The sequence below is a fragment of the Mastigoproctus giganteus genome, chromosome 9, assembly GCF_048544385.1.
Source record: "Mastigoproctus giganteus isolate SK-2022 chromosome 9, ASM4854438v1, whole genome shotgun sequence".
In the NCBI taxonomy this organism is placed as follows: domain Eukaryota; kingdom Metazoa; phylum Arthropoda; class Arachnida; order Uropygi; family Thelyphonidae; genus Mastigoproctus; species Mastigoproctus giganteus.
The window spans coordinates 157,751,448-157,766,252 of record NC_143583.1 but is presented as its reverse complement, the minus strand read 5'-3'; the positions used below and the strand labels follow the sequence as shown (position 1 = coordinate 157,766,252).

Genomic DNA, 14,805 nt, shown 5'->3' with positions numbered 1-14,805 from the left:
CACCAATGGAGAAGGCTATTGTTATTTATTCTCGGTGGATACCAACCACCAAGACGGCCATTTCAAGGCTATTTTACCTATCATCGGTGGATGGGTAGGTACCCGGTGTTGCAATAGTGACAACCCAGTTATGAAGTATTAACTCCACAATATGAGAGACATATAACAGTTTAAACTGAAAAAGTTTGGTAAGGGCTGTAGCCATAAACTGCGTAAAGATTTCACTTTTTTCGTAAATAAATTACCAAATCGGTAAAATGGCATAGTTTTTATCATATCTCATATTGTGAATACCTTCACACAACAAGTTGTGTGATATTGCACTACCTCAAAAAAGTAATGCTTCACCAATGGAGAAGACTACTGTTATTTATTCACTGCGGATACAACAACCCAGACAGCCGTTTCAAGGCTATTTGGCCTATCATCGGTGGGTGGTTACCCTGGTGTTGCAACAGTGATAACCCAGTTATGAAGTATTAACTCCACAATATGAGAGATGTATAACAGTTTAAACTGAAAAAGTTTGTTAGGGCTGTAGTCTCAACCTACGTAAAGATTTCACTTAATGAAAAAGTTAGTGCATGGCATCATGTCTTTTCGTAAGTGAATTATCAAATTGGTAAACTGCCATTGTCTTTATCATATCTCATATTGTGAATATCTTCATGAGTTGCCTGATATTGCACTACCTTGAATAAGTAATGCTTCACCAATGGAAAAGAGTATCATTACTTATTCTCTCTCTCTGTGGATACCACCACCCAGACGGCCGTTTCAAGGTATTTGCACAAACTTTGCGATGCATTAACTTTTTTGTTAAGTGAAATTTATGTAGGTTGAGGCTATAGCCCTACGAAACTTTTTCAGTTTAAATTGTTATTCACCCTCTGGTGTCTCTCATTTGTGCAGTTAATACTTCATAACTGGGTTGTCACTATTGCGACACTAGGGTACCTACCCACCCATCGATGATAGGCCAAATAGCCTTTAAAAGGCCGTCTGGGTGGTGGTATCCACCGAGAATAAGTAACAATAGTCTTCTCCACTTGTGAAGCATTATTTATTCGAGGTAGCACAATACCAGGCAACTCATTGTGAAAGTATTCACAATATGAGATATGATAAAAATGATGCCATTTTAGCAATTTGGTAATTCACTTGCGAAAAGACATGATGCAATGCACTAACTTTTTCGTTAAGATTTTTAATCATTAATTAAAGTGTAATGTGATAGCATTTTTTTAAGGCACTTTTCAAGTGCCACACTACCACCTGCTGGGTTAAAATATGAAACCTAGAATTTTTTTCAAAACTCTTATCAAATTTATTCTAATTTTCTCTCCTGTCTCCAGGGACAACTGAAATTTCTAAATGAACTCTATTTCAATTGCACTGCTCAGAGTTCCATTGCTTCCAATAAGTTATAGAATTAGGTATCCAAGCAAACTGAATCTCGTTGAATAGCAAACGTTTTCTAACCCAAGAATTACATGAGCAGCACTGACAGCTGCAGTATCCAAAGCAATGACAACTTTTTTTAATAGACTCAAAAATTTTAGCTAAGACAATACTGCACATAGTACTCTACTCCCTGTCAATGATTTGTTTGACCTATCAATATTACATTTTCGCTGGAAGAGACATTTACTACATGCTATCTACTTTAGTTTGTGATTAGAGATCCCCAAGTAATCACCACAGTGATGATTTCAGAACTTTACTATTGATGCAGTGTACAACTTGTCCAAACAGGCTCTGGTGGAAGGCCTCCACATTGCATATCACTGTAAATAGCTATGCAAGTAAGGGCTTATACAAAGACATCTTTTATACAATAAATAACTTATTAACGCTGCCAAAATTCTCTCAGATTGTTTCTGCAAGCCTATATAAGACCTAGGCTAAGCAATAATGTAGATTAGGTTTAAACAGCAAACCAGTAAGGCAAAAGTTAATTTTATTCCATAAAGACTAAAGTCACAAAAATGCAGACTTTTTTTGCCATGTGTTGATTCTTCATCTAGCCATGGTAACCGCAAAGAATCACACTGAAATCTTGCAACCATGGGGTGATTCTCATTTTTGAGAATCTTGCAAGCAATAAAACGCAGATGGGAAGGTTCTCCATCTAATTTACCCAGACACCAAATGCTCATTATAAGAGCAACAAACCAGTGGCAAAACTATAAATTCTGCCCCCACTTGCCAGACTGTCAAAGGCTCCAAGGTTTTTAACAACCATACTAAATCAGCCATCAGGCCTAGCTCCTTGGGCCTTCCCCGTGATGGCATGCATAACATCGTGGCACTGTCACTGCTGCCACAAATGTCTGCAATTTATCAGCAGACATCAAAATGCACTTTTCTTCAGTATCCTGACAAAGTTTGCAAATGCCAACATAAATAGCATTAAGATAATTCTTCTTCAAAGAATATGCATCTGGAATGTCTTGATTTGTAGATTATAAATGTATACTTACATGTACACTAATTCTAGCAGCATAGTGAATATATCAATGAATTTGAAGTACTGCTTAAGACACCAAATTAGTACATTATAAAGATATAAGAGATGGTACATGAGATGCAGAATTTGAATATGGAGAGTAGAGTGTGTAGAGAAAAAACCGAACAAGAGGGACGTTAGTTATGCTCTTTGTTAAAAAGCACAAAATCTAAGGCAGTTGCATCCAGTTGACATGGGTGGCCAGTGCAATGCTCAGTCAGTTTGGTGTGAGAGTAGTATGTTACAGGCAAAATGACACTGACAAGTATAATGAACAACTATGCTGATGCTATCGAGGCAGTGTTAGGTGGGTCGGAAAACTGCTAGCTTGGGGGGAGACAAAGACCAATTAGATTGACAGTAGCCACTGGCAGAGGTGAAAGAGATTCTTGCACTGCTTCTATTAGAATGAGCAGAAGCCTGAAAAACAAGATGCATGGTATTTCAGAGACTGCTGGGAGCCATTGCGGTACAAGTAAACACATGTCTTGTGTTAGGGTAGCTAAGAATAGAAACAGGTGCAGGTATACTTGCGTGTACACCAATGCTAGGAGTTTAGTAAATAAATTTGATGAATTTGAGGTATTGCTCAAAACATCGAAGGCAGATATTGTTGGGATATCAGACGTGGTGTCACACAGATATAAGGGATGCAGAACTGCAATTTGGGGAGTACAACGTCTACAGAAAGGATAGACAGGATAGGAAGGGGGGAGGGGTTATGCTATTAGTTAAGAAACACATAAAAACCAAGGAAGTGAAGCCAGTCGACATTGCTGGACAGTGCAGTGTGGAGTCAGTTTGGTGTGACATAAGCATTGGGAGATCAAAATTGAGAGTAGGAGTGTGCTATAGGCCTAATGACTCTGATGAGTATAATAAGGAACTGTACAGGGAAATAGAGTGGGCCAGTAAATCAGAGAGTCTTATAATGGGAGATTTTAATTTCCCAGATATTGACTGGAATTTGGGGGCTGGTTACTCACACACTAGCAGGGCTTTTGTGGATTTATTGGATGATTGTTTTCTACATCAGCATGTTCGGGAGGCAACTAGAGGGAGTAATACTCTTGATTTGATTATCAGCAGTGATTCTTCATGCATTAAGAATCTGCAGATAAATGAACCACTAGGTGGCAGTGATCACAGTGTGCTGAAGTGGGATTTACTCAAAGAGGTAACTACCATTAGGGGTAAAGGGAAGGGTTATTGCTTCCGTAAAGGCGACTACGATGGACTGAGACAGTATTTAAATTCTATACAGTGGGACCAACTGATGATGTTACCAACAGCAAATTCAAAATGGGAAGCATTCAAAGAACTTATCTTGGAAGCTACTAGGCTTTACATACCAACTAAGAAATATTGTTCAAGGTTTAGGCCAAAATGGATGACAGATGAACTAATAAGGCATATGGCAGAGAAGAAAAATGCATGGGATACATACAAATTAACACATGACACAGAAGCCTATGATAGATACAAGTTGATATGCAACCAAGTTACAAAGGAGGTTAGGCAGGCGAAGACAGATTACGAGAAATCCTTGGCAAGGGATGCAAAGAAAAACAGCAAAGAGTTCTTTACTTATGTAAACTCTAGAAGGAAGGGGATGAATCAGATTGGTCCACTTGATATTGATGGGTCAAGTGTTGATGATCCTGCTCAGGTAGCTAACAAACTAAATGAATATTTTGCATCGACATTCACACATGAGGAGTTATTCAGCGAGGGGAATGCCAGAGGTGTATTCAACTCTAGCAGTAAGCTACAGAATCTTGAAATAACTGGGAGTAAAGTGGAGGAGAAACTGTTGAAGATAAACACAAGAAAGGCACCCGGGGTGGATGGGATCTATCCAGTTATATTAAAGGAGGCAGCAAAGGAAGTAAGCAAACCCTTAGCCATAATTATGAGAGCTTCCTTGGACTCAGGGGAGGTACCCATAGACTGGAAATGTGCAAATGTGACCCCAATTCACAAAGGAGGATCAAAGGCTGACACAAGTAATTATAGACCTGTGAGCCTAACTTCTGTTCCAGGAAAAGTAATGGAGGCACTGGTTAAAGAAGCACTGCAGGATCATTTAGACAAGACTTCAGTTATAGCTCAGACACAGCATGGTTTTGTTAAGGGGAAGTCTTGCCTGACCAACTTGATTGGATACTATGATGCAGTCACAAAAGAACTGGATGCAGGGAATAACTTAGATATTATATACTTGGATCTTAGAAAGGCTTTTGATACTGTTGCACATGGAAGACTGCTACACAAATTGGAGCAGTGTGACATTGGAGGCAAATTGCTGCTATGGATAAAGGGGTGGTTGAGGGGGAGAAGACAGAGAGTGGTAATCAATGGACACTGCTCATCGTGGACTGATGTTATTAGTGGAGTCCCTCAGGGCTCAGTGTTGGGTCCATTATTGTTTTCTGTATTTATAAATGATATTGATGATGGTATATCGGGCTTAATGTCCAAGTTTGCAGATGATACAAAGGTTGGCAGGGTTGTCAAGGACACTACTGACACTATGCTGCTGCAACAGGATCTGGAAAGGTTGAGCAGATGGGCTGAGAGGTGGCAAATGAAGTTTAACATTGACAAATGTAAAGTACTACACATGGGAAACAGCAACCCCAGAGCAATGTATCAACTCTGTGGTACTACACTGACAGTGGTAGAGAATGAAAGGGACTTGGGGGTGGTTGTGCAGGCAGATATGAAGTTCTCTGAGCAGTGCAGACGGGCTGCAAGAGTAGCTCATGGAGTATTGTCAATGATATACAGGAATTTTTCCAGCAGGGATAAGGAGGTGATTATTCCATTGTATAAGGCGATGGTCAGGCCACACCTAGAGTACTGTATACAGGTCTGGAGGCCTCATTTCAAGAAGGATGTAGAGCTGCTGGAACGAGTACAGAGAAGGGCAACAAGATTAGTGTATGGAACAAAGGGGTGCTCTTACAAAGAAAGGCTTAAGTTTTGCAAATTACAGTGTCTGGAGACTAGGCACCAGCGAGGTGATCTGATAGAGGTGTATAAAGCCTTGAATGGTTTAAGCATGCTCAATGCTGATGGGATTCTTCCTCTAGCTCAGAAAAATCACCTGAGAGGGCATAAATTCAAATTGAGGAAAGACAGATGTAGGATAGACGTGCGGAAATTTGCCTTTAGCTAGCGGGTGGTTGGTTGGTGGAACAGACTTCCATCCCTTGTGGTGGAGGTTGATAGCCTAAATAAGTTTAAGGCTCAGCTGGACAGGTATTTTGAACGAACAGAGGGGTGAAGTGGAAGTGGGTTTTTTTTTTTTTTTTTTTTGCTGATGCTGCATAAGCTTGCTTTCTTGCATCAAATGCCTCTACTAATGCTAAATGCTAATGCTAATGCTAACTATACAACAAATAGAGTGGGCTAATAAATCAGAATGTCTTGTAATGAAGGAGTTAACTTTCCAGAAATTGTGGATTGGTCACTTACACAGTAGCAAGACATTTGTGAGATTAATTTGAGACTATTTCCTGCAACAGCATGTTAGACAGACAACAAGAAAGAGCAATATTCTTTATTCGATTATCAGCAGCGACTCTTCATGCATTGAGTGCAAGTAAAATAACCACTAGGTGGCGGGGGATCACAGTGTATTGCTGTGAAATGTACTTAAAGATATAACTACTGTCAAGGGTAAAAAGAAAGGCTTTTTCTTTCCTAAAGTTACCTAAAGTAGTCTAAGACAATTTTTAAATTCTATGCAGTGGAACTAATTGATGTTACCAACAGCAAATTCTAAATGGGAAGCATTCAGGGAAATAATCACAGAAGCTACTAGGCTTTTCAATACAAACTAAGGAATACTGCTCAATGCTTAGACCTAAATGATGTCACGTGAACTGATGAGACGTGGCAGAGACAAAAAATGCATGGAATGCAAAAATTATAAGGTGATACAGAAGCCTATGGTAAATACAAATCAGCCTGTAATCAAGTCACAAAAGAGGATACACAATCTAAAGCAGATTACAAGTCTCTAGCAACGACTTATTTACTTATGTAAACACCAGAAGGAAGGGATCACACAGGTCCACTAGATATAACTGGTTTGATTGTTGATGATCGTGCTCAGGTTGCTGACATACTGAATAGGCATTTTGCATCTACATTCCCACAAGGAATTTTTTTATGATGGTGTTGCAAGAAACATATCAAATTCTAAAAAAAGCTAATTTATTTTGTGATAACCAAAAGAAAATTGGAAGAGAAATTGCTGATGTAAAACATAGGAAAGGCACCTGAGGTGAATGAGATCTACACAATTACATTAAAGGAAGCAGCAAAGGAGGTAGACAAGCCCGTAGGCATAATTAAGAGGGCATCTTTGGATTCTGGTGAGATCCCTCTGGGCTGTAGATGTGCAAATTTGTCCCCAATTTGCAAAAGGGAATCAAAGAGTGACATGGGTGGTGACAGTTCTGTTAGCTTAACTTCTGTTCCAGGGGAAAATAATGGAATTACTGGTTAAAGAAGTAATGTAGGACCATCTAGACAGGAATGCAGTTGCACAGCAGTGACAGCATGTATTTGTAGGCAATCTTGACTGATCAATCTGAGTAGATATTATGATGTAATAACAAAGAAACTGGATGCAAAAAATAATTTTGACATCACATATTTAGATTTCTGAAAAGCTTCTGATACTGTTCCACACAAAAAACTACTGTACAAATTGGAACAGTGTAGTACTGGGAGTGAGTCATTATGAAATTCTTATCTTCTTGCCTTTTTTTTTTTTTTTTTCAGTGCTAGTGTTCAGCTGGCACAGTGTGACATGCCAAATACAGCAGGTACTAGCCAGGCAGTCATCACAGGCAAGTGTGAGAGAGTGATAAGTACACATTTTGATTGACTGTGATTAAAACCCATGTGACTGCTAAGTACAATGTTTTTTTTTTTTGTATTCTCTCTAACTCCTCTGACTGTGTGATCATTCCAGAGTATAAACATTAAACATTTATTACTTACTTAAAGGGCTGCATAGTGACACAAAATTTCCAAATGTGTTGGCACTTCAATTCCTTATGAAGCTGTCTTAATTGACCACTTAAAAAAAATAGTAAATCTTCAATGTTACATCAGTGTAGAATAGCTTGCTTTCTTGCATCATTTGCCACTACTAATGCTAATATTATCAATATCATTTGCAGATTTATTGTCAACTTTTATTTGCAATCTGATTCACATAAATTATGTGCTTGACTGCAGAAATTCAATCGAGCAGAGGAAAATGGTGGAATCAAATCTAGCTTTCAATTCTTTATTTTTTTAAATATTTTTTAAAAAAAAGCATATACTGTAAAATGTATTATAAGAATTTTAAAGTTTGTATTCGTAACATTTTATTTTAAAACTTTTAATAATATAATTTTGCCATATATGCTTAAAATACTTTCCACAGGACAGCTCTGTGTGCATTTATATTCTTATGAAAATATCTACTAGCCTATTATGGTAATTTGTAATTCTGGTTTATTATTAATTTATAAAAAAAATAATTAAAATATTTATATATTATTTTTTCTTATATCCATTAAGCTGTCAAAATCATAAGTACATTAAGAAGTGCCCAATTTTTAATCACTTATTGCCTTTACGCCAAACTAATGTGGCTCATGGCAGAGAAGAAAAATGCATGGGATGCAAATAAATTATCAGGAGACACAGAAGCTTATGACAGATATATGCTGGTCTGTAATCAAGTCATGAAGGAGGTAAGCAGGCGAAAGCAGATTATAAGAAATCTTTGGCAAAGGATGCAAAGAAAAACAGCAGAGAGTTCTTTACTTATGTAAACTCTAGAAGGAAAGAATGAATCAGATTGGTCCACTTGATATCAATGGTTCAACTGTTGATGATCATGCTAAGGTAGCTAACAAACTGAATGAGTATTTTGCATCTACATTCACACAAGAGGAGTTATTCAGTGAGGGAAATGCCAGAGGTGTATTAAACTCTGGAAGTAAGCTAGATAATCTTGTAATAACTGAGAGTAAAGTGGAGGAGAAATTGTTGAAGATAAACATAAGAAAAGCACCTGGGATGGATGGAATCTATCCAGTTATATTAAAGAAGGCAGCAAAGGAACTAAGGGTTTGCTTACTTATGATTATTCATAATTATGAATGCTTCCTTGGACTCGGGGAAGGTCCCCATGGACTGGAGATGTGCAAATGTGTCCCCCAATTCACAAAGGGGATCAAAGGGTGACACAGGTAATTAGAGACCTGTTAGTCTAACTTCTGTTCCAGGGAAAATAAGAAGGCGATGCAGGTTGTTGTTGTTTTGGTTTTTAGGAGCATTAGCAACTAAGGCCATATTGCTCCGGGATATGCGGTGGTCATTCCCTGACCTTTCCGCATCCTCCGTATTTGGTGGCCACGGGCTCGAACCCCGGCCTAATCAAGAAGCGTGTGCTACACACTGCTGCTCCTGCCCATCTGGCTACGGAGGCACCTGCAGCAGTATGGCATTAAGGGTAAGTTGCTACAATGGATAATTCAGTGGGAGAAGACAGTGATTATCAATGGACACTGCTTTTCATGGACTAATGTTATTAGTGGAGTCCCCCAGGGTTCGGTGTTGGGCCCAATGTTGTTTTCGGTATTTATCAATGATACTGATGAAGGTATATCAGAGCTAATGTCTAAGTTTGCAGACAATACGAAGGTTGGCAGGATTGTTAATGACAGTACACTACTGCAACAGGATCTGGAAAAGTTGAGTAGATCAGCTGAGAGGTGGCAACTGAAGTTTAACATTGACAAATGTAAAGTACTGCATATGAGTAGCAGTAACCCTGGAGTAACATATCAACTGGGTGGTACTACACTCAGGATAGTGGAGAATGAAAAAGACCTGGGGGTAACTGTACAGTCAGATATGAAGTTTTCTGAGAAGTGCAAAAATGCTATAAGAGTAGCTCACAGTTTCTTGTCAATGATATACAGGAATTTTGCTAGAAGGGATAAGGGGGTGATTGTCCCCTTGTATAAGGAAATGGTCAGGCCACACCTTGAGTACAGTATACAGATCTGGAGGCCTCATTTTAGGAAAGATGTAGAGATGCTGGAACGAGTACAGAGGACAAGATTGGTGAGTGGAACAAAGGGTTGGTGTTACCAAGAAAGGTTTAAGTGCTGCAAATTGCAGCTTCTGAAGACTAGGCACCTGCGCAGTAAGCTAACTGAGATGTATAAGGCCTTGAATGGATTGAGCAGGCTCAATGCTGATGGGATACTTCTGCTTGATAAGATTAAGAACCTGAGGGGTCATAAATTCAACCTGAGGAAAGACAATTGTAGAATAGATGTGCAGAAATTTGCCTTTAGCCAGTGGGTGGTTGGTAGTTGGAACAAACTTCCATCTGTTGTAGTGGAGGTCAGCAACTTAAATTAGTTCAAAGCAGAACTAGAAAAACATTTGGGATGAATGGATGAGTGAAATGGGAAGGTTTTTTTTTTTTTTGGCTGATGCTATATAAGCTTGCTTTCTTCCATCATATGCCCTACTAATGCTATGTCACATGTATGGCCCGAGGCTGCAAGGGGTGCACTGCACCCGGGTGCCAATGTTCAAGGAGAGCTTGAAAACCTGAAACTTACATAAATATTTAAGAAAATTTTAAAGGGGGCTCCAGATTCCAATTGGCACCCGGGTGCCATATACCCTAGGAACATCCCTGGACACATGTATTTAAAAAAATATATCAATTTTATGTACGGTTAAGTGTTCGTTTATTTGGCCTATTTGAAATTTTATTCTGCCTGTCAAGAGGTTCAGTATTTAAATTTGAATTATTTAAATGACTAATTCATGTGTTGAATTTGTTCTTTACATAGGTGAGTATCCATAAAGAGAAAAAAAAAAAAAATTGACAAATTGCCTGTTGAAGACTATTTTCCCAAAGTGATACTACTTCTGTATTCATTTGGGTTCTGTACTCACTGAAAATTTGTTTTTTGTTTTGTTTTTTCCCTCTGAATGTTTTTAACTTATAAAGCATAAGAATCATTCCTAACAGTTTCGTCAATGCTGTGTCATGTAAGGAATGTAAACATGGTCAGAATACTCTGCTTTCCCATTGTCATTTGCTACCTGTATTTTCACTTAGTATTTTAAACTCCACCCTGTATCATTCTTCAGTAGTATTTCACCAAAAACTTTCAAACTGCACTTCAAATACGTTTTACAATCAACACATTGTACCTAAAATGAGAGTAAAAATTTTAATTCATATGAGTACAAATTTTTGATTGAAAATGTACATAAGGCGCTGTTCGTAAAAGACAGAGCTAAGATACAATGTGAAACTTGTAACAAAATAAAAGTTTAAATTATTTTATATCATCGCCGTAATCATATTTTCGCACGATTTTATTAAATGGATATAATGTCTTTTTTCATTCATAGTGGTTTGATGTATTCTAGGGTCAGGTTGGGGCGCCTTGACCATCGATTCCGTTTGTTTCTTTGGGTGTGAGAATTCGTTTGACGTACAGTAGTTTTATATTCGTTTAAATTTTGGAGAGTGACTCTTGATTTTTAAGGAGTCCTTATGTGCTATAATTTAATAACTAGATCGTATGTATGGCTTAGCTTAATTTTCAGCACTCACCTCTGAGTGCTGAAAATTAAGCTAAGCTATACATACGATCTAATTTTGGAGAGTGTTGAATCGAAATGTTCTACGGGCAAGATTGTGCTAAATTTCTCTTATTCTTCTATAAATAAGATGCAGTTGTAAGGCATTGTTTGGGCAGTAGTCTATTATGCGGAAACTTTCAGTCGAGATATATATTATCATAAGGTCCTTTGTCTCGAATCATAATAAACCCACTTGTACATCACATTTAGGTAAATAAGAAATACTGTATACCTAAATGTAATAGAGTAAAATATCAAGATTCAACTAAGATTCCGCAGAATTTAATCTTTAGTAATTTTGCAGACGGCAAACATATAATAATAATAACCAATTAAGTAAAAAAAAATCAAGGTTTTAGAAAAAAAAATTGACATGGCAAAAAAATAAATATACTGGACTACAAATTATTGCCTTCTTAGTTTTAAATTAACTATATCAAAATATACTCAACTACTCGATAATTTACGTGCCTTAAACTTAAAACATCACGTAAATACAGACACACAAATTACAAATGAAAACTCGCGCCATCATCAAAAAGTGCGGTTAACAAAAAAAAAAAAAAAAAAAAATTTTTGAAATGTGATTTTTATTTATTATTTGATTTTAGTGCCAGAGGTATGAGGCAACAATACATTTTACCTGAACATTGCGTGCATTATGAACATTTTCCTTAATTCGCATTATGAAAAGGCGACTTTGTAGAAAACGCTCTCAAGCAATGCTGAATTTAGATTTAGTCTCTATCCGAGAGAAAACTATTTAAACACAATTAGAGCATTGAGACACAGCACACAAAAATATTACAAGCTTCAAAAAAACTATGTCATGGTAAATACATTTATCTTCCACCACCCCAACAGCATTAGTAGGGTTATCTCCTGTAAGTAACCCCGGGGGCTCACCAGATGTGAGCCCCCGGGGTTTCTCTCTGTCTCTCTCTCTCTCTCTCTCAGGATAACTTGGGAATTTTTTTTTTTTTTTTTTTTGGCTGGTGCAGCATAAGCCTCAGGCTTCCTTGTACTATGTGGCTAATAATAATAATAATAAGGTCCGTGATTGAGATGCCGCAGATCGGAATTGCTGTTCCAACACAAACCACATGTGCTCGAGGGGATTGTGTCTGCGGAATTTGGAAGCCAAGGCAATACCTGATTTCCAAATGGCCTCCTCATGTTCCACGAACCAGTTTCTAACAATTCGGGTGGTGTGGCGTGCGGATTACCCTGCTGAAAGACAGCACTGCCAAAGGGAAAGTCTGTTGACATGAAATCGTGCACCTGGTCAGCAACGATGTTTAGGTAAAGTGTATTTAGGGTCAGACGGCACCAGGGGTTTCCCCCATCTCCTCGTAGTTTACATCGTGGTGTGATACAGTTCGCTGTAAAGGCCAGGGATTTAAAAGTGTGTGGACCTTGGAATGTGTGGTGTCATGTAGCCGCCATGACATCTTCTGGCCATTTAGCCGCCAGACCTCTACTGAGGCCCGAAATTGGCCTCACTTCGCCCCGTGGGATCAGACCAGGTGCTTAAATACATTATTTAAATATTAAATACATACTTAATAATATGTATTTACTCTGGTAGGTCCTGCCACATAATTTCCTGAGATTTCAGTGGCTAGGAACTTTTAAAAAAAAAGTAAATAAAAAAATAAATAACAAATAAAAATAAATAAATCTATATAAACATATAGTGATTATTTAATAATCGCTTGCGTGGGGAGAGCGCTTGAACGCTGAGAGGCCAAAATGTGAGCGAAAAGTAATTTGGACAAAGTGAGATTTTGACGTGTGGAGCGTACGCTACCGTGAAGATAGAGAAGGAAGGAAACTGAAGGCTGGGGATGAAAAAGACAGAAATATGGGGTCAATAGCGAAGACAACCTCAATCAGATATCAGTGGGGCATGCATATCTCTCACCAGAGAGAAAAAGAAGGATGGCGAGGAGGAGACAGGAGGAGGCCTGTCAACCTCCCCGCCACCATGGAGGCTAAAGTGGACCAGGCAAGGTAACTGACACAGATTGCCAATAAGGCTCGGTGACAATATGCTTGTTATTTGGTAAAACCTTTAGGTCGAATCCGTGGGTCAATTCCGTGGTTATCACATCGAGGTGTTTGGTCCAGTCCGTGATTGTCACGTAGTAGCAATATATATGCTTTTGGTGAATTCCTTGGGTCGAGTCCAAAGGTCTTGGTGGTTGTAACATCCAGGGTCTGGCCCCGCCCAATCAGTGTTTACCTTTCGTGGGATGTGATCCTATCTTAAGTAGTTTGCGGGCGGAGCAATATGGCCTTAGTTGCTAGTGCTCCTCAAAACCAAATAACAACAACAGTTGTTTGGTTTAGTCGGCTGAGTGTCCGCCCATGGAAATTGTGTAGTGGTTTACATGGCCAGGCTATCATAGCTGGTTTGGTAGATTCCGGTGATCTTTGGAGGTTTCGTTGAGGGAGATAGCAAGGGTTTACGTTGGTTGTGGTTGCTGGGATTGTGACATCTTCTGTCAAAGAAGTCCTGTGGCACAGGACTTCTTTGACAGAAGAAGAACCTTTCCAAAGGTTTGCCTTTGGAAAGGTTGTAGAGGAGGCCATATCGAACTATCTCGAGGTCCAGGGGAAGGGTTCCCATAAGGACCTGGAATGCATGAGTGCTGACTGTGTTGCAGGCTCCGGAGATCATGAGCAGGATGTTTCTCTGTACGGTTTTAAGCTTTCTTCTGTTTGTTGAGGTTGTTGTTTTTTATAGACTCCCGACGCATACAGGATGACTAGCAGAAAGACAGTTTTGTGGAAGAAGGCGAGGATCTTTTTCCCCTGACCTCCTTGCTGTGACTATATGGCTTTTGTATAAGCATGATCTCAATGTTTTCTTCTTTGCCTTTCTTCGATAGTTGTGCAGAAACTGCCTGAGATCTTTGTGCGTTTATTTAGACGAATTTCACCTTACCTTTGTTAAAAGTAAGGTAAAATGGGTAGTATTTCCATTATCAAGCCCTAGTTGGTATGCTTCCTTTGCTTTGATGTATACCGGGCACTCGTTGCCCTGTTTGAGTGATCAGCTTCCATTTTTTGCGTTTTACAATTTGCTCATGTTGGTGGATCTTCTTTCTTGGGGCATGCCTTGAATTCATAGCCTATCTCAGCGAAGGGCCCACATGTTGGCTAAGTTTGGGCACACGTGTGAAGGGTGGGCCCAAAACGGCCACACCGAAACCACTTCGGGACCGTCACGTGCTCATTGTAGTGATGGCTGCCTCAGTTTATAAAAACCTTGTTTTCTTCATTGATGGTCCTCCAGGTGGCTAGCGACAGCTCTACAATCCAGTTGGTGGCACTTCCTGTTCGAGATTTGGTTTGGTTTCTTGGAATTATTACTCTTGTTGGGTCTGCATCCGAGTGTTCCTGCTGGAGGTTTCTTCCATATAATTCATCTCGTAGCATTGTTGGTGTCAGGTCATTTTCAGTGTTATATATAATTATGCTGGGTCCTCTTTTTTGGGGGGCTGCAGCTTCCAGGCAAAGGGTTTGCATTATTGGGTTTCCGATTATTTTTTGGGCATCTTCCTGTGCTAGGGTTTTGATTATCACGCCTATGT

At 39.0% G+C, this 14,805-nt stretch overlaps 1 protein-coding gene across 2 annotated transcripts in view; it reads right to left on the bottom strand.

The window, feature by feature from the left end:
- LOC150080840 (replication factor C subunit 4) overlaps positions 1-11,909 on the bottom strand; it is a 190,867-nt gene extending 178,958 nt beyond the window's left edge. The window contains exon 1 of one of the 2 annotated variants that reach the window (XM_090382140.1): positions 11,850-11,909. In XM_090382140.1, coding sequence (XP_090238266.1) covers positions 11,850-11,891 — 42 coding nt within the window. In that variant the 5' untranslated portion in view covers positions 11,892-11,909. Of the gene's footprint in view, positions 1-11,677; positions 11,768-11,849 lie in introns of those variants that run through there. The other variant, XM_090382141.1, reaches the window with a different exon arrangement.
- Positions 11,910-14,805: the final 2,896 nt, after the last annotated feature.